This window comes from Leptopilina heterotoma, unplaced genomic scaffold (genome assembly GCF_015476425.1).
Source record: "Leptopilina heterotoma isolate Lh14 unplaced genomic scaffold, ASM1547642v1 Lhet_26, whole genome shotgun sequence".
In the NCBI taxonomy this organism is placed as follows: domain Eukaryota; kingdom Metazoa; phylum Arthropoda; class Insecta; order Hymenoptera; family Figitidae; genus Leptopilina; species Leptopilina heterotoma.
The window spans coordinates 2,941,008-2,964,268 of record NW_025110969.1 but is presented as its reverse complement, the minus strand read 5'-3'; the positions used below and the strand labels follow the sequence as shown (position 1 = coordinate 2,964,268).

General features: G+C 20.1%; 3 protein-coding genes across 5 annotated transcripts in view; 1 reads left to right on the top strand and 2 right to left on the bottom strand.

Moving 5' to 3' along the window:
* Positions 1-10,130, bottom strand: part of LOC122503325 (protein pigeon) — a 30,747-nt gene extending 20,617 nt beyond the window's left edge. The window contains exons 1-4 of the mRNA XM_043613818.1: positions 9,987-10,130; positions 9,549-9,685; positions 6,513-7,038; positions 1,758-2,020 (exon numbers count right to left, since the gene is read on the bottom strand). Of these exons, the coding sequence (XP_043469753.1) occupies positions 1,758-2,020; positions 6,513-7,038; positions 9,549-9,685; positions 9,987-10,044 (984 nt within the window). The 5' untranslated portion in view covers positions 10,045-10,130. The remainder of the gene's footprint in view (positions 1-1,757; positions 2,021-6,512; positions 7,039-9,548; positions 9,686-9,986) is intronic.
* Positions 10,131-10,165: 35 nt separating this feature from the next.
* Positions 10,166-21,153, top strand: LOC122503327 (tRNA selenocysteine 1-associated protein 1). Of its 3 annotated transcripts, none has more exons than XM_043613822.1 (5): positions 10,166-10,297; positions 11,410-11,607; positions 16,001-16,320; positions 20,292-20,398; positions 20,778-21,153. In XM_043613822.1, exons 1-5 carry the CDS (start codon positions 10,217-10,219, stop codon positions 20,900-20,902), a joined length of 831 nt encoding a protein of 276 aa, XP_043469757.1. In that variant the 5' UTR covers positions 10,166-10,216; the 3' UTR covers positions 20,903-21,153. The 3 variants fall into 3 exon arrangements, with proteins under 3 accessions (XP_043469757.1, XP_043469755.1, XP_043469756.1); XM_043613820.1 differs by having other exon boundaries at positions 20,202-20,398; XM_043613821.1 differs by lacking the exon at positions 10,166-10,297 and adding an exon at positions 10,864-11,098 and having other exon boundaries at positions 20,202-20,398.
* LOC122503326 (protein pellino) overlaps positions 21,138-23,261 on the bottom strand; it is a 58,634-nt gene continuing 56,510 nt past the window's right edge. The window contains exon 7 of the mRNA XM_043613819.1: positions 21,138-21,730. Within this exon, the coding sequence (XP_043469754.1) occupies positions 21,604-21,730 (127 nt within the window). The 3' untranslated portion in view covers positions 21,138-21,603. The remainder of the gene's footprint in view (positions 21,731-23,261) is intronic.

Below are 23,261 nucleotides of genomic sequence, written 5' to 3'. Positions count from 1 at the left end.
TGAAAATACGGACTTTACGTATCAAAAATAAAAAATTGCGGATTAAATCAATTTTTATGAGAAAATTCTACTAGAATTCAATTATTTAAATAAAAAAAACCATTTATTGAATAATTACATGTTTCTTAAATATGAATTCTCATAAAAAATTTTATTAATAAATTTTTAAATAATTGAATTTTAATAAAATCTTTAAGAATAATTACATTTTTTCGAGGAATTCAATAAAAATTGTATTAAAAATAATTGAAATTCTAAAATGAGTTTTATTATTTATCAAAATAATTGAATTCCTAACAAGAATTTTATTATTTACTAAAATAATGGAATTTGTGTGAAATTTTTATTATTTTATGAAAATAATTAAAGGTTTGCGTAGAATTTTATTAAATTGTTTTTAAATAATTTTGAATTCTTTTGGAAAATTTTAATACAATAGTAGATATTAAAAATCATTGAATTGAGGAAAATTTTTGGAAATAATTGTAATTTTGCAAAGAATTTTATTAAAGTTTTTTAAAATAATTGAATTTCGGAGAAGAATTTAATTATTTCTAAAGATAATTGAAATTTTGACAAGAATTTTATTAAAATTTTTGAAAACAATTGAATTTTTGCGAAGAAGTTTATTATATTGAAAAGATAATAATTGAAATTTTGATGAGAACTTTAAAAAAAAAAAATTAATTCTACAGAATTGTTAGTTGAAAAGTATGAAAAATTCAGATCTTCCAAGATTTTAATTTGAAACCATTTCAAAATTCAATTCTTTCTAAAAATTCATGCTCCAATGCTTTTAATATTCCATTACAATCTAAAATTCCAAAAAAAAAATTAATTTTCAAATCAGTTTTGATTAAAAAATTCTACGAAAATTCAATTATTTAAATACAAAAATAAATAATTTATTGAATAATTGATTACATCTTAAAAATAATTTTTTATAAAGAATTTTATCAACAAATTTTTAAATAATTGAATTCTTTTGATGAATGTTAATATAATTTTTATGAATAAATACATTTTTCGAGGAATTCGAATAAAATTTATTGTATTAAAAATAATAAAAATTCTGCCATCAATTTTATTATTTATTGAAAATAATTGTAGTCCTAAAAAGAATTTTGTTATTTATGAAAATAATAGAATTGTGGCTAAGAAATTTAAATAAAATTTGTAAAAAATTTAATTTCTGTGAAATTTTTATTATTTTGTGAAAATAATTGAAGGTTTCTAAATTCTACACAAATTTTATTAAATTTTTTTTTAAATAATTGAATTCTTTTGGAAAATTTCATTAGAATAGTAGATACCTATTAAAAATCATTGAATTGAGGAAACTTTTTAAAAATAATTGAAATTTTGCCAAGAATTTAATTATTTCTAAAAATTATTGAAATTTTGACAAGAATTACGGACCTAGTTCGAGCCCTGATTCAATTATATTTATGAATAGTAAAATATTTTACAAAAATTAAATTATTTTTAATAAAATTTCATGAAAGAATTCAATTTTTAAAAATTTTTTAATAATATTTTTCGAAAAATTACAATAATGTAATTATTGAGTGTCAGATTCTTCGTTTTTTAAAAATACTTTTTACATTTTAAATTCAACTATTTTTGAAATGTATTTATGTCTAAAAAATAATCTAATCATAAAAAAAAGTAAAAAAGGTAACAAATTATGATAATAATTTTTTTAAATCTTAAAGAAATAAATAAAATAACAAGCTTCATCTTTAACAACAACTTACCACCGTCTCGTGAGGAAGATCATCGTGAAATTGAAATCCGCTGAGCGTTGGTGAGGAATTTGATGGTTTAGGTAGAACTCCAGGACTCATGTCAGTGAACAAACTCACCGCAGGTTTTCTTTCGTGAATATGATACAAAACCTGATTCGTCGAGTCCCATTGTGCCCATAAAAAATTTTTCACCAATATTTCTGATCTTAATTCATTTACTAATTGTTCCTCGTTCTCCAATACATCAATCGCAACAGTGTACATTTGAATATCTGTAAATAAACAATTCAAATAAGAGACTACCTTTTTTAAATAAAATTAGTAATTTTAAAAATAATAGAATTGAAAAATTTTCTAATTTAAATTCATGTTGAAAACACTAAAAAAATTCAATTTTGAAGGAATTACAAATAATTGCAGAAATTTAATTATTTAAAAAAAAAATAAAATTCAACTATGTTCAAATTTTAAAAAAAATCCCACTTAACTTTATAAATAACAAAATTCTTCTCCAAAGTTTAATTATTTTCATAAACGTCAAAAAAATTATTGTCCTAAATTTAATAATTTTCAAAAAATTTTCTAATTTCAATGATTTTCAATATCTACGATTTTGTATTTAAAAAAAAAATAAAATTCTTCTGACAAATTCAAGTATTTCGAAAAATAATAAAATTCTTTGCAACATTCAAATTATTTCAAAGATTTAAATCAAAATTCTTGTAAAGAATTTAATTATTTTTATAAATAATTAAATTTTTCAGGAAAATTCAATTATTTTCATAAGTAAAAAATTCTTGTGAGGAATTCAATTATTTCAAAGATTTAAATCAATTTTTTGGAAAGATTTCAATTAATTTCATAAATAATAAAATACTTCTGAGAAATTAAATTATTTTCAAAAATAATAAAATTGTTTGGAAAATTTGAATGATTTAAAAGATTTTAATCAATTTTTTGGGCAAGAATTCAATTAATTTTCTAAATAATAACATTTTTCTTAAGAAATTAATTTTTTTTCAATTCAAATCGCTGCATAAATTCAATTATTTCTATAAATAATAAAACTCATTTGTAGAATTTAAATTATTTTTTCATACAATTTTAAATGAATTCCGCGAAAAGTGCAATTATTTTTAAAAAAATCTGATTTAAAAACAAAATTGATTTTTTTGAAAAAATTTTTAAATAAAATAATAGAATTTTCAAATAATTGCAGAAATTCAATTATTTGAAGAAAAAATAAAATTCTTCTTATAAAATTCAACTATGTTCAAAATTTGAAAAAAATTTTTCGTAAAAATCCCAATTACCTTTATAAATAACAAAATTCTTCTCCAAATTTCAATTATTTTCATAAATGTCAAAAAAATTCTTGTCCTAATTTCAATAATTTTCAAAAAATTTTCTAATTTTAATGATTTTCAATATCTACTATTTTAATAAAATTTCCCAAAAAGGATTCAATTATTTAAAAAAAAGTTTAATAAAATTTTATGCAAACATTTAATTATTTTCATAAATAATAAAAGTTTCTCAGGAATCCAATTATTATTTTTATAAATAATAAATTTTTTTTAAGGAATTCAATTATTTTCATAAAAAATAATTTAAAATCCTAGAAAATAATAATTGAATTAAAATGATGAAAATAATTTTGATGAAGTTACAGTAACAATATTCTTATAATAATATAAAATAATGATTTTATTACTTGGTCATCTTTAATTATTATAAAAAATGAAGAAATCGATCACTCCGAGTCTACGACTCGGAGCAATCGATATCTTCATATTTTATAACAAATACTTTTATAAGTTGTTTAATTTAAAAATGGTTTGAATTCGAAATTTTTGAATGTCTTAATTCCTGTGGAAAATCCTGTTCCAAAAATAAGATTAAAAAAATAGGAATTTTGCGAATATTTTTCTTCTTTTTCTAAAACAAAATAATAATTTTGTTAAAAAAATTGTGATTCATAAACAAAAATAATGCAAAATAAATTGCATTATTATTAACTTTTTTATAATTTTTTTTTTAAATATTTCCAATTTTAAAATTAATATTTTGAAAATCATCGAATTGTTGCAAAGAATTTTATCAAAAAATTTGATGATAATAGAATTCCTTCAAAGAATTTTATTATTTAGGAAAATAACTGAATTCTCACAAAGAATTTTATTAAAATTTTTTAAAATCCTAATTAAATTCTTTTGAAGAATTTCTTTGAATTTTTTTTTTTAAACTAATGGAGTTTCTTTAATAATTTTAATTGAAAATTTTTAAAGCATTTGAATTTTATGAAGAAGAATTTTATTAAAAGTGAATTGAAAATAATTAAATTCTTGCGGAGAATTTTACTAATATTTATAAAAATTGTTCCGAAGAATTTATTAAAATTTTTGGACATAATTGAAATTTATGGAAATATTTAAAAATATTTGAATTCATCCGAGGAATTCAATTAAAATAGTTTAAAAAATCGTTGGGTTTTTGTAAAGATTTTACTATTGAAAAAAATAATTGAATATTGTTTAGAAAGATTTTACTATTTATAAAAAATAATTAAAATGTTTCGCGAGAATTTTTGACAATTTTAAGAAATAATTAAATTGTTATGAAGAATTTTATAGAAATATTTTCAAATAAAGAAATTTTTCGAGAAATTCAATTAAAGTTGTTTCGAAAATAATGGAATTTCTTTAAAGAATTTTATCATGGTTGCCACAAAATCTAGATTTCAAAATTCCAGGCTTTTTCCAGGTTTTCCAGGTTAAAAATATTAAAAATTCCAGGTTCAAATTTAGGAATTATTTGTGATGAAAAAACAAGTATTTTACAAAACAGTGTTAACAATATTCATTATTATGTAGTTATACATTAATGTTCTCTTAAACAGTTAAAATCACAGGCATTTTTATGTTTATTTTTCTGAAAGTGATACTTTTCATATTCGATTTTTATATTTATTTTTTTTTTAATTATATGGTTTTTTCTATTGAAACTACTTTATTTCATACTCAAAAGTAAGAATTTAAGTTGCCCAAAATTAATTTGAAAATATTAAAGTCTTTCTTCTTTGAATTTTACTCGGGCCAATATGTAAAATTTAAATATTTATAAAAGCAATAATATTCCTCTTTTTTATAAATATTATATAGAAAAATTAAACATCAGACCATTAACTTTATTTTAATGTACATTCACATTTTTTTTATAATATTTTTAATGTATAAAAACATCATTAATCATCGTGAAGTAATTTTAACTTAAACTGAAGACAAAATTTAAACATTTTTATCACATATAAAACGGAGGTCCAAAAATTTTTAAAATGCTAATAATGATAGAAAAACATTGTATTTTTTGGTACTATTTTTAAAAAATTTCCAAGAGTTTGAAAAAAACGATAGAAATTTAGTTCTCTTATAAATTATAAATTTTTACTATGAAAATGGTTAATAATATTATTAGAGAGTAGATTCTATAAAATTAATCGAGATATCAAAAATGTAACTTTCAGAAGAATCAGCCATAATTAGAACATTGAAGTCATGTCTAAATTAAATAATTTTTATCTTTAAACTTTGTTCAAAATCTTGAAAAAAAGCAACTAGTAACAAAAAATTTTGACAATCGTAATACTAATAAAGATATAAAATCCTTTTTTTAGAACAATCTTAACAACATTTTTCACAGTTTTAGTCAATAATTAAAAAAAAATTAAATTAATTTAAAAAGAAGATAACATGGAAAAGGAAAATTGCATGTTAACATTTTTAAAGAAAAATAACATGTCTACTATTTTCGTTCAACAAAATTCCCGGTTTTTTCCCAGCTTTGTCCTATTTTTTCCCGATTTTATTCTCATCAATTTTAAATTTATTTGATTTTGAACATAAATAAAACTACAAATGGCTTCCAAAATTTTTATTAGAGTTTTTTTATGAATAATTAAATTCTATTGACGAGTTTCTTTAAATTTTTTGAAAATAATGTTTTTTTAAAAATTTTAATTAAAAATTTGGAAAATAATTGAATTAAACAAAGAATTTTTTCAATTTTTAAAAATAATCTTGTCTGTTCATAATTATAATTGAAAATTTGATTAATTCCTTTCAAAGAATGTTATTATGTATGAAAATAATTTAATTGCGTAGAATTTTCTTAAAATTTTTGAAAATAATTGAATTGCGGAGAACAATTTAATTATTTATAAAGTTAATTGAAATTTTTAGGAGAATTTAAAAAAAATTTTAAACATAATTGAATTTTTGCGAAGAATTTTATGGAAAAGACAAATTTTTTTTTCTTAATTTCTACATTAAATTATTAAAAAATTCAATAATTTTCGTAAAATAAATATTTAAATATCTATTTCTATTTATTTTTTCACAGGAATTAAAATTTTAAATAATTTTAATTTAAAAGCTTTTTGAAATTTAACTATTCATAAAAATTACAACTGTAATTCTTTCAAAATTTACTTATTTTATATGAGCAATTTGACAATTTTTGTTAAATTTTTATTTAAATTTTATTAAATTATTTTTTGAAAATTTTTTTATTAACAATTTTGAAAATAATTAAATTATTTCTATAAATTTAATTACAATTGCATTGAAAATAATTAAATTCTTGTGGTCAATTTTATTATTCATGAAAATAAATCCTAAATTCTTTTGAGAAATTTAATTAAAATTAGTTTTTCCTTAATATTAAAAAAATATTTTTTAATTTCCTAAAATAAATTCCAATACTCACATTCTTGATGAACGAGCAATACAAATTTTTCCATTGTTCGTTGATCTTTCTCACGATATAAAAATTGAATTCGTATTTGTTTCGTTTTTTCCGCTTCTAAAGTATGAATTTTCTTTTCTTCTTTATTTGTAAATTCGAGAAGAAATGCTTGATACACTTCCGATTCAGAAGTAGTTTCATTATTGTTTGTGTGTGTTTCTTTATTTTTTTTCCCTTCATTATCACAATCATTAAAATTTTCCTTCGTTTCTTGATTATCAAGTTTTGAACTTTCAGTTGGAACTTGTTTATTTTCATCTAAACTTTCATTTACTTTTTTATTGTCAACTTGTGAATTTTCTTGTGCACCTTTTTCACTAATTTCGACAATTTCTTTTGTTTCACTGTCTATAATTTTTGACGTACCCTGAGGACAACATTCTTTACTCTTTTCGGAAATATTTTTCGTTATGTATCCTAATAGCGAATGACTTTGATTTATAGTCGCTTGTATAAGATTAATTACCTCGGGGAATTTGTGTAAAACCTGAAATCATTATCTTTATTATTATTAATTATTAAATAAATATTTAAACATTGTTATTTTTCCATAGGAATTAATACAAAAATTTCTAATTTAAACTTTTTTGAAATTCAGCAACTTAGAAGAATATTTTTTATTATAAAACTAATTAAAGATGACCGATTGATAAATTATTTTATATTATAAAAATATTGTTACTCTAACTTCTTCAAAATTATTTCCATCATTTCAATTCAATTATAATTTTCTAATTAAAATTCTTCTTGAAATCAATTATTTTTAATAATTTTTTAAAAAGTTTTTTGATAATTTTCAAATCCATTTGTTTACAATTCAATTTTACAGACATTTCGATTATTTGAAAATTCTTCAATTAAATCTATATTAGAAATTTAATTTTGACACCTTTTCAAAATTGAATTATTTCTAAAAATTTTCTATTATTTGTAATTTCTCAAAAATTCAATTATTTTCTAGAGTTTCTAACAAAAATTTTTTTCTAAATCAATTATTTTTAATATTCAGAGAATATTTTTCTGCATCAATTATTTTTTAATTTTTATGTAAAATTATTCATTAAATAATTTATAAGTAATAATGTTACAATAATTTTTCAAGAATTAAATTGTTTTAAATAAATACAATTTCATATTCTGTTCAAATATTGTCAAAAGTAAAAAAATTTAAGTTTTTTTTGTGAATTCAACTGTAATTCTTACCAAAATTCGTATTTTGACGAATTTAAATAACATTTTTAAGAATTATTACATTTTTCGAGGAATTCGATTAAAATTGTATTAAAAATAATTGAAATTCTGTAATGAGAGTTTTATTATTTATGAAAATAATTGATTGCTAAGAAGAATATTATTATTTATGAAAGTAATTGAATTTCTGTGAAATTTTTATTATTTATGAAAATAATTAAATGTTTGCGTAAAATTTTGTTAAATTTTTTTTTAAATCATTGAAATTTTGACAAGAATTTTATTAGAATTTTTGAAAATAATTGAATTTCGGAAAAGAATTTTATTATTTATAAAAATAATTGTTATTTTGATAAGAGTTAAAAAATTCTTTTGAACATAATTAAATTTCTGCAAAGAATTTTTTTTTGATTTTTTTACCATTCAATTAAAAATTTAAAAAAATACTTCTTTAGAATTGTTTATTAAAAGTATAAATAATTTAATTTTTTTGGGAAACTTTATTGAAAATAATTAAATTTATCTGGAAAATTCAAAATAATTGCAAATCTTCAAAGAAATTTATCAGCCTCTTTTAGAATATTTGAATTTAAATATTTTATTAAAATTGTATTGAAACAATGCAATTATTTTTTTAAATAGTATAATCTTTACAAAAATTCAATTATTTTTAAAACAATTTTAATTGAATTCTTCGAAAGAATTCAGTTTTTAAAAAAAATTTTAACACATTTCAAAAAAATTCAATTATTTTTATAAATAGTAACAATTTTTTGCAAAACTTCAATTAATTTTAAAAATAGTAAAATTTGTTGCAGGAATTAAATTATTTTTAAATCAAATTTAAATAAAATCACACGAAAGAATTTAATTATTTTCAAAAATTTTCATAAAATTCAATTTCAACAAGAATTTAAAATTCTCTAAAAAATAATTCAATTATTCTCAAAATATTTTTAAAAAATTCTATATAAAAATTAAATTACTTTGAATGCAATTTTTAAATATATTCGCCAAAAAAATTGAAAGAATTCTATTATTTTCAAAAAATAATAAAATTCTTGTGATGAATTCAATTATTTTGAATATACTTAATTTTAATAAAATTCTCTAAAGAAATTCAATTATTTTATAAACAACTTTAATTGAATTTCTCGAAAAAATCTCATTATTATCACATATTTCTATAAAATTCTTCATAACAATTTAATTATTTCTTAAAATTTTAATAAATTCTTCGAAACATTTCAATTACTTTTATAAATAGTAAAATTCTTTGCAATAATTCAATTATTTTTATAAAATAGTAAAATCCTTTGCAGAAATTCAATTCTTTTCAAAACAATTTTAATAGAATTCCTCAAAAGAATTCAAATTTTCAAATATTAACATAAAATTAATTTATTCTTTGTAGAAATTCAATTCTTTTCAAGAAAATTTTAATAGAATTCCTCTAAAGAAATTAAATTTTCAAATAATATGAAATTTATTTATTTTCTAAAATTTTCTTTTGGAAAATTTATTAAAGTAGTAGATATTGAAAATCATTGAAGTGAGGAAAAGGTTTGAAAATAATTGAATTAAAAAAATTTTTGAGCATAATTGAATTTTTGCAAATAATTTTATTACTTTTGAAAATAATTGAATTTTTGCAATCATTTTTAACTTCTCCAAAATTTAATTTTTTTAAATGTTTATCACTAGAATTGTTCTTAAAATCCTTTATTTTTAATAATTAATTAAATATAATATATATATATTAAAAAATGGAATTAAATAATTATAATTTATTATGACATAATTTACCTGTAGTTTATTGTTTAATCGGTCGTATCGACCTATCACAGAATAAGACTTGAATTCGTTATTTGACGGAATTTCTTCTACCCATCCTAATAAAATCGAACCATCTTTCTCTTGTCCTAATAATTTCCATTGTATTGCTGAAATTGATAAAAAATTTTGATAATTTTCGTAATCAATAGACTTATTAGTAGATAATAACATTCAATTTAAAAATATTGATTGCTTCTTTTAATAACAATGTAATTCAATTTATTTCTTCATTACAACATATTAAATTCTAAATATTAAAAATTAAAGTTTCGAATAAAACTCCAAAATATATCCAATTTTTAATTCTTTATTTCTTGATAAAGAAAAAATTTTATAATCTTTCAAATCTGATATAAATAATAGTATAAATTACAGAGCAAAAATGTAAATAGAAGAAAAAAAACTCACCCGAGATGTTGCTTTGTTCTAAAAGAAGACATAATTGGGCAGCAAGATTGTCTGCCATTTTCTAAGAATGTTAAAAATCAATTTTTTGTCATTTGTTCACAATTGTTATTGAATGTAGAGAGTGAAAAAAGTTTAGTCAACAACTATACGACAGCTGAGTGCATGCAATTCAGAAACACGCATGTCAACACACTGAAAAGTTTCTGGTACATTCTTGTTGCTTCGCCACAATGCCGCGCTTCAGGGATAATTACGATTTCGATAATAAGTATGGAAAAGAACGCAAAGATTTCTATCAATTATGGTGTATGGTAAGTGTTTTATAATATTTCACGCATCTATCCATCTTTTATCTTAGAATAATCATTAATTATGTGTTTAAAATGAATTTTGTTGACAAAGCCTGGGGAACCTAACCTCAAAATCACATATACAGAATTTATTAAAATTCACCTAATTAATAACAATTATTTTCCATATTTCAACCATTTTTATTAATTCCATCAATATATCATGATAATTGTTTAGATTAAATACTTCATAACTGTCAAACATTATTTAAAATAATATTTTATTCGGTTTCCAGGAAAAACATCTTTAAATTTAGTGTTGTTTCCGGTAAATTCTAGGGAAATTTGTGTACATTAGAAATGTCACTAGATTTTTGAAAAATTTTGTTTAAAACTAACTCAGAATACCTTAAAGTTAAAAAAAAAATTATCGAAAAATGTAAAATATCGAATTAAAATTTTCTTGTAAAATTTTAAAAATCGGTAAAAAATTTCAATTTTATAAATATTTTAGAATTTGTTTGAATATGGAACTCACCAGAATGCGCTAGTGTTTCGTAAGATGAAATGGATGAAATTCAGAACTGTTTTCCCATCTTAATTGTTCAATAAAAAAAACAGCTGTCTGCTGTTTTTTAGTGTGATAGTGTTGTCACCGGTGTTTTTTTTATAAAAAAACACAAACTTTTAAGTGAAATTTCAAAAAATAATATTTTTTTTATTATTTTTATATATTAAATTAATTTCCAAATACTTAGTTTAATTTTAATTCGGAAAAAAATGTCGGGTCCGATGGTTTTGTGTCAATTGTGGATGGGCGGTGTTAGTATTTGCTTATATTGAACGTTTTCATAAAAATAAACAAATACTTAATTATAATAATTTATGAATTTTAACGCTAATTTTAGAAAATTAATTTTTAATGTAATTAACATGTGATTTTCATTGGAAATATTTTAGAAATTATTTTTATTTCGTTATTGCTCCAATTTTTTAATTTTGTTTATTTGTATGATATTTTACATAATATTAATTATTTTACATGGGATTTTAGTTGAATGTTGTGAATTACTCTTTGAAAATTAAAAAATTCAAAGAAGTTGTAAACATAATTGAATATTTTTTATTTACAGTTGGAGCCATATATGACTGAGAGCTTTATTTTAAATGCTTTTCACAAAATGAATGAACAACCACAAACTGTAAAAGTAATGAGGAATCGCTACACTGGAGAACCAGCTGGTTATTGTTTTGTTCATTTTCCCACTGATGAAATGGCTCTCGACGCAATGCATAAATTAAATGGCAAAATTATTCCTGGCTCAAATCCGGTATGTTTATATTTTCTTATTTTATTAACACTTACTTTTCAATTCTTAAATTGGTATAATTGATTTTTTAAGAACAAATTTTAAGCTATTAGGTACAATTAGTAATTTTTCAGCTATTGATTTATTTCCTTTTGTACATTTAATAACAATAACTCACTCTAAATAGCGCCTAAAATTTGGTGGAATAAAATCCATAAGTGCTTTTCTTTAATTGAGCTGCCGGATCAAAGAAGGGCACATAACCCATTTGAATTACATTGGTTATGTGCCCTTCTTTGATCCGGCAGCTCAATTGTAGAATTAATTTATTAATAAAATATTATTAATTGCTTTAGTCAAACAATCGATTTAATTTAAAAAAAAATAAAAAAAGTTTTTGTAAAGTTTTTTAATTAAATTGAGCTCCCGCGGACAATAACTCGATCTGCGCTCGGACGCACTCTCTAATACCAGTCGGGTGGCAGTGAGTGGCGCAGAGGCGCTCACTGCTCCCCGACTGGTACTAGCGCTTGCGTCCGAGCGCAGATCGAGTTATTGCCCGCGGGAGCTCAATTAGAATTAAATTTGTTCATTTATTTATTTACTTTTTAATATAAAACAATCATGGATATGTTTGTTTATATTAAAAAGTAAATAAATAAATAAACAAATTTAATTCCAAATTTTTATTTTTATTATAGGTAATAAATAATATTTTAAACATGTTTTCAGTCCTTATACAATTTAGCAAAATTTTGTTTGTTTGTAATAAAGTAAAAGTAAACAAAACTGTAAACAGTAATTTCAAAAGAATTTCAATTGTATCCCCTTTTTCACATTTTTTGACGATTTGTCACCTTTTTCCCCTCTTTTGCTGATTTGTCCCCTTTCTCACCTTTTTCTAATCAAAAATAAACAAGTTTTTCTTTTTTTGAAATCTTTTTCAAAGTGTAATCATAAAATTTAGACTCAAAGTTATAGAATTCATTGCGTTTTATTTCTGATTTAGATTATTAACACCACAACATAATATAAATATGTTTTTTTATGTTAATAATTTAAATAATATAGATATCGTATAAAGAATTTTATAAATTATAAGGTGGTTCATTCAACAGAATGCAGACCTTTGGAAAAAAATTAATTAACATTCAAATAAATAAAATATTATTATTAATAGTTTTTTCTAGCAAAAAAAAAAAAAATTCTTTTAATATAAAACCTTCAATTTTTTCCATTTCTGACAATAATTTCTTTTTAAATAACTTAATTCTTGAAAATCTTTCATAAAATTATAACTTGAAAAGATTTTAACTTCAAATTTTATAAAATTTCAATTTTTAATGAATTTCATGAGAAATTCTAAAGAACTTACATTTTTGCAAAAATTTTCAAAATTTAAATAATTCTAAAATTAGTTAAATTTTTTAATATATGTACATATTTAATTAATTATTAAAAATAATAAATATATCGAGGAATTTTAGTTAAAAACACTAAAAAAAATTTTTAATTTTGGAGAAGTTTCAAATAATTGCAAAAATTCAATTATTTTAAAAAATAATAAAATTCTTCGCAGAAATTCAATTATTTTCAAAAATTTTAATAAAATTCTTGGCAAAATTTCAATTATTTGCAAAAATTTTCCTAAATTCAATTATATACAATATCTAATATTTTAATAAAATTTTCCCCAAGAATTCAATTATTTAAGAAAATTTTTAATAAAATTCTACGCAAACGTTTAATTATTTTCATAAATAAAAAAAAAATTTCCACAAGAATTCTATTATTTACAAATTTTTTATAAATTTCTTCGCAATAATTCCATTATTTTCATAAATAATCAAACTCATCGCAGAATTACAATTAGTTTTTGTATAATTTTAATCAAAATGATACAAAAAATGTAATTATTTTTAAAAATTTTATTAAAATTCGTCGAAAGAATTTAATTTTTTAAAAATTTGTTGATAAAATTTTTTATGAGAATTCAATATTAAGAAACATTCAATTATTCAATATAAATTCTTTATTTTTTTATTTAAATAATTGAATTCTAGTAGAATTTTCTGATAAAAATTAATTTAAAAATGGATTTCAGTTAAAATTTTCAATTATAATTGAATATTAAAAGCATTATAGCGTGAATTTTTAGAAATAATTGAATTTTGAAAAAGTTTCAAATTGAAGACTTTGAAAATCTTAATTTTTCCTATTTTTAACTAACAATTCTGTAGAATTAATTTTTTCAAAAAGTTTAATTGAAATTATTTGAAGTTTTTATTTTCAAATATATATTTAATTGAAGTATCTCTGAATAATCGATGAAATTTCGTAAAATTGAATTACAAACAAATACATTTGAAAATTCTAAGAATTTTAAAAAAAATTATTGTAAATAATTGATTTAAAGAAAAATTTTAATTAAAAAAATTAGAAAATATTAATTGATTTGAAATGATGAAAATAATTTTGAAGAAGTTACGGTAAAAATATTTTTTATAGTGAAAAATAATGATCTTATCACTCGGTTATCTTTAACGATTATAAATTGTTAAATTTCATAAAGATTTGAATTTGAATGTTTTGAAAATCTTAATTCCTATGGAAAAATAATAATGATTAAATATTTTTTTTTTTAAAGCAGTTATTGTTGTTTTCGAATAATTTTACAGTTAAAGAAATTCGTAAATAAATGTAATAGAACATTTTTTTGAGTATCTAATCATTTTTAGACTGAATCGCAGAATATTCTTTAGGGAAAAAGTCAAAATTTTGTCTTGAAATGAAGGAAAAATTCAAAGTAAGAAAATTTTTTGAAATTAATTGAATTTCGGCGAAGAATTTTTATATTTATAAAGATAATTGAAATATTGAAGAGAATTCAACTTAAAACATCAAGGAAATAAATCTCATTTTTAAGAATTTTAATTTTTCAAGATTTTGTCATAAAATTCAAGGTGTTTTCAAGGTTTTCAAGGAGTAAAAAAAAATTTAAGTATTTTTCAAGGTTTTCAAGGTAGCTGGACACCTTGGTTATATCTGTCTTTCAAAATTTTAAATTTTCATATTAATATGTTTAAAAAAGAGTCAAAAAAGGGCAATTTTAAGATTTTTTCTAAAATTTATTTTCAAAATAATCGTTATTTTTAAAACTTTAAAAATTTTTTAAAATAATTGAATTCCTTGAGAAGAATTTAAATAATAATTTATGAATATAATTGAATTCATGCGAAGAATTTTATTTTTGACAATAATTTAATTCTGGAGACGAATTTCGCTATCATTTTATAAAGATAATTTGATTTGTGACGAAAATTAAATTTTTAAGAAATTTTGATTATTTTTATGGGAAGAATTTTGTTGTTTCTCAAAATAATTGAATTTTTTTTGTAAAATTATTAAAAATTTCTAGAAATTTTCGATTTTTTGCGACGAAATAAAAGTTATTTATAAAAATAATTGAATTATTGCAACGAATTTTATTATTTTATTGAATAATTTAATATTTCTTAAAATTGAATTTTGTCGTCAAGTTTTAATAAAATTTTTAAGAATAATTGCTTTTTTCGAGGAATTTATTTAAAATTCTATTCAACATATTTGAAATTCTGCGATGAAAATAATTGAATTCCTAAAAAAAAATTTATTATTTCTGAAAATAATTGAATGCTTTCGTAGAATTGTATAAAAAATGTTTTCAATAATGAAATTTTTTGATAAATTTTATAAAAATAAATATTGAAAATCATTGAATTGCGAAGAACTTTTGAAAATAATTAAAATTATGCAAAGAATTTTATTTAAATTTTTAAAACTAAGTGGATTTTTGTCGAAAAAGAGATAATCCTTAAAATTGTTAAAAATAATTGAATTTCTTCGAAGAATTTGATTACTTTTGAAAATAATTGAATTCTTATAATGAATATTGTTATTTAAGAAAATAATTGAATTTTGCAAAGAGTTCTATTGAAATTCCTAAAAATAATTGAATTTCTGTGGAGAATTTTGTTATTCATCAAAATAATTGCGTTAAAACTTTTAAAATAAATAAATATTATAAAAATTCATTCTTGTCAGAAATGGAAAAAAATGTTGAAGGTTTTGTATTAGAATTCGTGGTAATTTCATAGTTTATGAGACAAACAAAAAATTTGAGGCCTGAAGAATATTATTAATTATTATACCAATTTTATTTCTGTAGAATCTTTTAACTTATGTTTCTCAATGAAAATTTTAATTTATATTTATTTTTATGAAATTATATGAAAGTACATTATATTTTTGTGAAAAGTTAAAATGAATAATATTAATAAGTTTAAAAAATTTTTAATTAATTTGAAAAATTATTTTAAAGTGGCAAAGTCTTATGTTTGCTATTTGACAACCAGAAAAAAAATTTTAATTGCAGCCAGTTCGGTTTCGACTGAACCACGCAAGTACAACAGGAAAACCAGCATCTGACAGAGAATTCAGCGTTTGGGTTGGTGACCTTTCAACCGACGTAGACGATTATTCTCTGTACAGGACTTTTGCTTCCAAATACAATTCGATTCGAACGGCAAAAGTTATTTTAGACAATAATGGCTTCAGTAAGGGTTATGGTTTCGTTCGTTTTGCTAATGAAGACGAGCAGAAAAATTGTTTGGTTGCAATGAATGGCTATCGAGGACTTGGAACGAAATCTTTAAAAATTTGCAACGCTGTACCAAGGCCTTGGAGTAAATCGGGGTATGTAGAAATTAATTATCAATTATTTCCTGCTTGATAAAGTATTAATATCTATTCCTCAAAAAATTCCCTTATTCATTCGTTATTTTTAAATATACAAAATTAGGCCAGGACTCGAACCAGTGAAAAAAAACCTTACGGATCAAAAATTAAAAATGATGGAACAATTACTGTTGAAATATTGTTGAAGCCAGAATTTAATAAAGTGGAATAATAATGTTATTATTATAGTTGTATTTATTTATACATACTTTTTATACAAAAGATAGAACTTGCGAACAAAGAACGAGTACGATAACGAGCAAAGACGAACAGTGTAGTGGAATTTGTTTGTCATTCAATTTTACAAAATTTCATTTATTAAATATTCGGGAATTTAATTTACCCGGGAATAAGCAGAAAAAAATCGCTTTTTATTTCAATTTTTATAGATATTTATACTGTTCTCCAAATTTAAATTAGTTAAAAATAATTAATTTGGTAGTAAAAAATCAGTAACTGATTCAAATCTAGTATGTAAATAAATTTAAAAAAATTATCGAATTAGAAATTTTGTGAAATTTAACTGAAAATAATTAAATTTGTTAAAGAATTTCATTAAAAACTTGTTAACAAATTGAATTTTCAAAGTATTTTAATTTAATAATTGATAAATAATTGAATTTTATAATGAGTCACATTCTAATGTATTCATGTTTCTTAGTGCGAAGATTAATAATTAAAATTTTTATTAGTTAGTTTAAAAAAAGATAAACACTCAACATTTTTTAATGAAATTGAATTTTTGCAAAGTTTTTTTGAAAATTCTGAAAAATAAGATTTTTAAAATTTTTCTATTCTATTGTTCCAAGATAATTGAATTTTTATAAACAAATAATTGAAAATTTTTGAAATAATTGAAATTTCTTTACATTCTAAAAAGATAACTAAATGCTTTTAAAATATTTTATTTATATTTTTCGAAAATAATCAAGGAAAGTTAGTCACCGTAATTATAATTTTATTTTTAAAAATTTCCTAAATTCAATTATTTTGATAAATAATAAAACTCATTTTAGAATTTCAATTATTTTTAATACAATTTTCATCAAATTCCTCGAAAAATGTAATTATTCTTAAAAATTTTATTAAAATTCGTCGAAAGAATTCAATTATTTCTAAAAACTGTAAAAAATTCTTCTGAAGAATTCAATTATTTCCATAAATTTCCATAAAATTCTGAAAAAAACAATTTAATTGTTTCCAAAAGTAATAAAATTCTTCTCAGAAATTTAATTATGTTTACAAATTTTTTAAATTCTCCTTAAAATTTCAATTATTTTTATAAATAATTAAATTGTTTTCCACGATTGAATTATTTTCAAAAATTTGAATTATTTTCATAAATAATAACATTCTTTGGATGGATTCAATTATTTTTATAAATACAGTAAAATTATTTGCAAAAATTCAATTAGTATCAATACATTTTAATAAAATTGAATTAATGAAATTTTCAATTATAATTATGAACAGACAAGATTATTTTAAAAAGTTGAAAAAATTCTTTGTTTAATTCAATTATTTTCCAAATTTATAATTAAAATTATTAAAAAAAAACATTATTTAAAAAAGTTTAAAGAATCTCGTCAAAAGAATTTAATTATTCATAAAAACACTGTAATAAAAATTTTGGAAACAATTTGTAGATTTATTTATGTTCGAAATGAAATTAAATTTAAATTTAATGAGAAAAATAAACCGGGAAAAATTAGGACAAAGCCGGAAGAAAACCAGGAATTTTGTTTAACGAAAATAGTAGACACCCTGTAAAAGTATACAAAAATTAAATTTTCAAAGAAAAATTTTTGAAAATTTAATTTTTTTTTTTTTTTTTTTAATTGAAACCTTTTCAGAATTCAATTATTTTTAAACATTCATGCTATAATGCTTTTAATATTCAATTATTATCTAAAATTTGAACTAAAATTAATTTTTAAATAATTTTTTATTAGAAAATTCTACGAGAATTCAATTATTTAAATACAAAAATTAATAACTTATTGTATAATTGAATGTTTCTAAAAATTGAATTCTCATAAAGAATTTTGTCAACAAATTTTTAAATAATTGAATTCTTTTGACGAATTTTAATATAATTTTAAAGAATAATTCTATTTTTCGAGGAATTCGATTAAAATTGTATTAAAAATAATCGAAATTCTGCAATGAGTTGTATTATTTACGAATTAAATTAAATCTTTGTAAAAAAATTTATTATTTATGAAAATAATGAAATTATTACGAAGAAATATATAAAAATTTGTAAATAATTGAATTCCTTCGTGAAATTTTTATTATTTATGAAAATAATTAAATGTTTGCGTAGAATTTTAACAAATTTTTTTTCAAATATGTAATTGAATTCTGTTGGAAAACTTTATCAAAATAGTAGATATTGAAAATCATTGAATTAAGAAAAATTTTTTATAATAATTTAAATTTTGCCGAGAATTTTATCAAAATTTTTTAAAATAATTGAATTGATACCAAGAGTTTAATTATTATTTTTAAAAATATAATTAAATTCTTGTCATTTTATTAAAATTTTCAAAAATAATTTAATTCTTACGAAGAACTTTATTAATTTTTTTTAAATAATTACATTCTAGCGAAGAATTTTATAAAAATCATTTTAAATAATTGATTTTTTTCGAAAAATTTTATGAAAATTGTGTTTGAAAATAATTAAATTCCTGTGAAAATTTGATTTTTTTTTTAAAATAATTGAAAATTCAAAAAAAGAATTTTATTATTTAAGAAAATAATTACATGTTTAAGTAGAATTCTATCAAAAATTTTTTAAAAATAATTAAATTCTTTTTTACGAACAACTTTATTAATTTTTTTTAAAAGAATTAAATTCTAGCGCAGAATTTTATAAACATCCTTTCAAATAATTGAATTCTTTTGAAATACATTTGTTGAAATTATATAAAAAATAATTAAATTCCTAAAAAGAATTTAATTATTTGTGATAATAAATGAAAAAAATTTTATTATTTATGGAAAATAATTGAATTATTGCGAAGAAATTTAGAAAAAATTTGTAAATAATTGAATTTCTGTGAAATGTTTAATTTTATTTATGAAAATAATTGAATTATTGCGAAGAAATTTATAAAAAATTTGTAAATAATTAAATTTCTGTGAAATGTTTAATTTTATTTATGAAAATAATTAAATATTTGCGTAGAATTAAAGAGAATTTTTTTTCTTTAAATAATTGAATTTTGTTGGAAATATTTATTAAAATATAGTAGATATATTGAAAATCATTGAATTGAGGAAAATTTTTGATAATATTTGAACTTTTGTCAAGAATTTTATTAAAATTTTTGAAAATAATTGAATTTCGGAGAAGAATTTTATTACTTTTGAAAATAATTGAATTTCTGCAATCATTTGTAACTTCTCCTAAATTCTCCAAATTATAATTTATATAGTAGAATTTACCAACTTTTCTTGCTTTTTCAATCAAATTACGGACTCTTTACAGATCTTTTTTTTTTTTTAAACTGACTTTTACGGACTTTAAACAAATTTACGGACCCAGTTCGAGACCTGAATTAGGCAGAAAATAAAACAACCTTAAAACATTTTCATTAAATATTTGCCATTAATTAAATTATGTTAAAATAACTATTTAATTAAATTTTCTTGGCCCAAATATTAAAATTTTTCCTTTTTTAATTAATTTTTTTTGTTTTGAATACCTAGTTTTTTTCTCCTGAATTAAAAATTTTTTTTTCTATTTTTACTATTGTCGTATGGCTGTAAAGTTCTTCGTAACATTAATTTAATTTTATTATAAAATTCTGTCATATTTATGAACTCGACAGATCTTCTCCTCCGCATTCATCTGCTGATTATTCCTCGAATCTTGGCTCAGAATCTTATAATTATTATGATACATCTTCTTATTGGAACAGCTACAGTGCTTGGCAACAAGGATATTATGAAAGTGAGCCAACATCGGAAAGTTATGGCACTTACATGGCCGATCATAAACCCGAGGAAGACGAACTGGAATTAATAGGTTTGTAGTTTTCTTTTTTATTTAAAAACTTATTTTGTTAACCCTTTCTCTCACAGTGTTAAATTTAAAAAACAAATCTCCTTTTTCGTAAAACAATTGTTTATTAGTTAAATTTTGTCACTTAAAAAAGTTGCGACTATTTTTTATTTAGTAAATAGTTTGATTTTATTAATTCAAAATTTTCGAGGAATTTTTAGGAATTTAATCATTCAATTTTCTATTTTCCCTATATTTAATAATATATGAAAATTTTGTGTTTTTAATTTTATTTATTACAATAAAATCAAAGATATTTTTTTTAAGTAAAAAAAAGTGATACAAAGGGTTAAAATTCAGTATAATTGTTTTTTTTAAATACATTTTTTCTAATTTATTGCAGAGCACTCGACGCCAATCGACACTGACAAATTGAATCGAGAAGTGATCGAGCAAGATTACAATTTATGGGACGCCTTGGAAAGTTCAAAGTGGATTCCATGTGATACTCTTGAATTATGCTACTAACTAATAATTAACTAAAATTCATTTTAGACTAAATAATTTTATCAAGAGAATCAAAAGACAAGAAAAATAAGTCCTCAATCATTCTTCCCATTGTCGTAAGTTCTTCGAAAGCCACACGATATTTTTAAGAATAATTTTTTTTTTTTTCTTAAATAAATCATACTAGGATTTATAAGTATTTGATAATATAATTAATTTAAGAATAAAAAGAAATAAAAAAAATTAATAAACAAAATTACATAGATCAAAAACACTTTATTTTTCTCATACTAACATGTATCTTATGTTTGTAATGAATTTAAAAAAAATGAATATAATCGATATCTGTGGAATGCAGGTTGATAAAAGTTTATACTGGAAGTATACGAATATGCAAGTCGTGTCTTTGGTAAACGAATTTCGAAGCCCTAGAAGGATATTGCGGGAAAGCTTCTTTTTTTTGTACAATATGATTTAATGAAATAGATCTAGATTTTTTTTTGTTTCATTTCAATGGGGTCTACCTACGCGTGCCGATCAAAGAAAACCAAAAAAGCAATCTTCGCTCATTGCACGCAGCTTAATCTTTTTAAAAATTCAATATTTCAATAACTTACAGCAATAAGGCTCTAAAATCCGGAATTTCATCGTTTCGACCCGGAATAAAAAATAATTACTTCTGTACATATTACATATTTTCAATCAACTCTCGTGCAAATACACTAATCTACATGATCTTGAAATATGAGCTTCACGTATCCTGGACTTCCTTCCAGCGGTACCGCGCAGAAAGGACAAATAGCTATGTATCCATTTGTACCATGTGGGATAGCTACCTTTTCCCAATACCTGTAGACAACAATTTTTCATTAATTAACTTTCAACAAATTACCTTAACTGTAATTAACAGGGTTGCCACATGTCAGGAAATTCAAGGAAAAGTCAGGGAAAGTAGAATTAGTCAGGGGAATCAGGGATTTTGATACTAATTTCAAATTTGACATCAGATTTTCAAAATTAAAAATAATTCAACTTTCTTGTACGAGGAAAATTGAATTTCGCAAAAATTGTTATTTGATACCTAAATTAAAAATAATCATCATCACGAAAATTTACAAAATTTTATGCAATTTATTTTTCACAATAATTTAATTACTTTCACTAATAATAAAATTTTTCATGAATTCAAATTCAAATTTTTTAAAAGAATTCTTTGTAAAATTTAATATTATATTTAAAAAATTTTCGCAATTCAATGATTTTCAATATCCCGGGTTGCCACGATTTTGCTCATTTCAAATTCCCTGACTTTTTCAGGTTTTCCAGAATTTTAAAATAAAATTCTTCTTTAAATCAATTTTTTAAAATAATTTTTGAAAAAGTTCTCTTTTGAGAATTTTTAAATCCATTTGTTTACAATTCAATTTTACCTAAAATTTCGATTATTCTGACATTCTTCATATATTAGAAATTAAAAACTTCAAATAATTAAAAAAAAATTCTATTAAACTTTTTGAGAAAAATTAATTCTAAATTTCCTTAAAAATTTTGTCAAGAATTTAATTATTTTTATACCTAGATAATAAAATTATTCGCAGGAATTCAATTATTCTCAAAAATTTTTAATAAAATTTTTCGAAATAATTCAATTATTTTTAAAATTGACAAAATTCTTCGCAAGAATTCAATTACTTTCAAAATTGATAAAATTCTCCGCAAGAATTCAAGTTTTTTCAAAAATTATAAAATTCTTTGTAACTTACGTAATTTTGATTATTCTGACATTCTTCAATTAAATATATATTAGAAAATAAAAACTTGAAGGATTAAAGAAAAATTCAATAAAACTTGTTTAAAAAATAAATTCTACAGAATTGTTAATTAAAAGTATGAAAAGTTCAAATTTTCAAAGATTTTAATTTGAAACTTTTTGGAAATTCAATTATTTCTAAAAATTTACGCTATATTGCTTTCATTATTCAATATTTTATTAAATAATTGAATGTTTCTTGAAATTTAATTTTCTTAAAGAATTTTATGAACAAATTTTTAAATAATTGAATTCTCTTGATAAATTTTAATAAAATTTTTCAGAATAATTTCAATTTTGGAATTTTGACTAAAATTTTAATTAAAAATAATTGAAATTTTGCCAAGAATTTTATTAAAATTTTTGAAAATAATTTAATTCCGGAGAAAAATTTATAAAGATTATTGAAATTTTGATGAGAATTTTTGTAAATTGTTGAACACAAATAAATTTCTGCGAAGAATAAATTATATTATACTTTTGAAAATAATTGAATTCTTGAGATGAATTTTATTAAAATGTCTTTTTAAATAATTGAATTCTTTTATGAAATTTTATTGAAATAGTAGA

Coding starts and splice junctions, on each gene's coding strand:
- LOC122503327 (XM_043613820.1), top strand. CDS start 10,217: ATGCCGCGCTTCAGGGATAATTACGATTTCGATAATAAGTATGGAAAA. Junction 11,608..16,000: donor TTATTCCTGGCTCAAATCCG/GTATGTTTATAT, acceptor TTTTAATTGCAG/CCAGTTCGGTTTCGACTGAA. Junction 20,399..20,777: donor AGACGAACTGGAATTAATAG/GTTTGTAGTTTT, acceptor AATTTATTGCAG/AGCACTCGACGCCAATCGAC.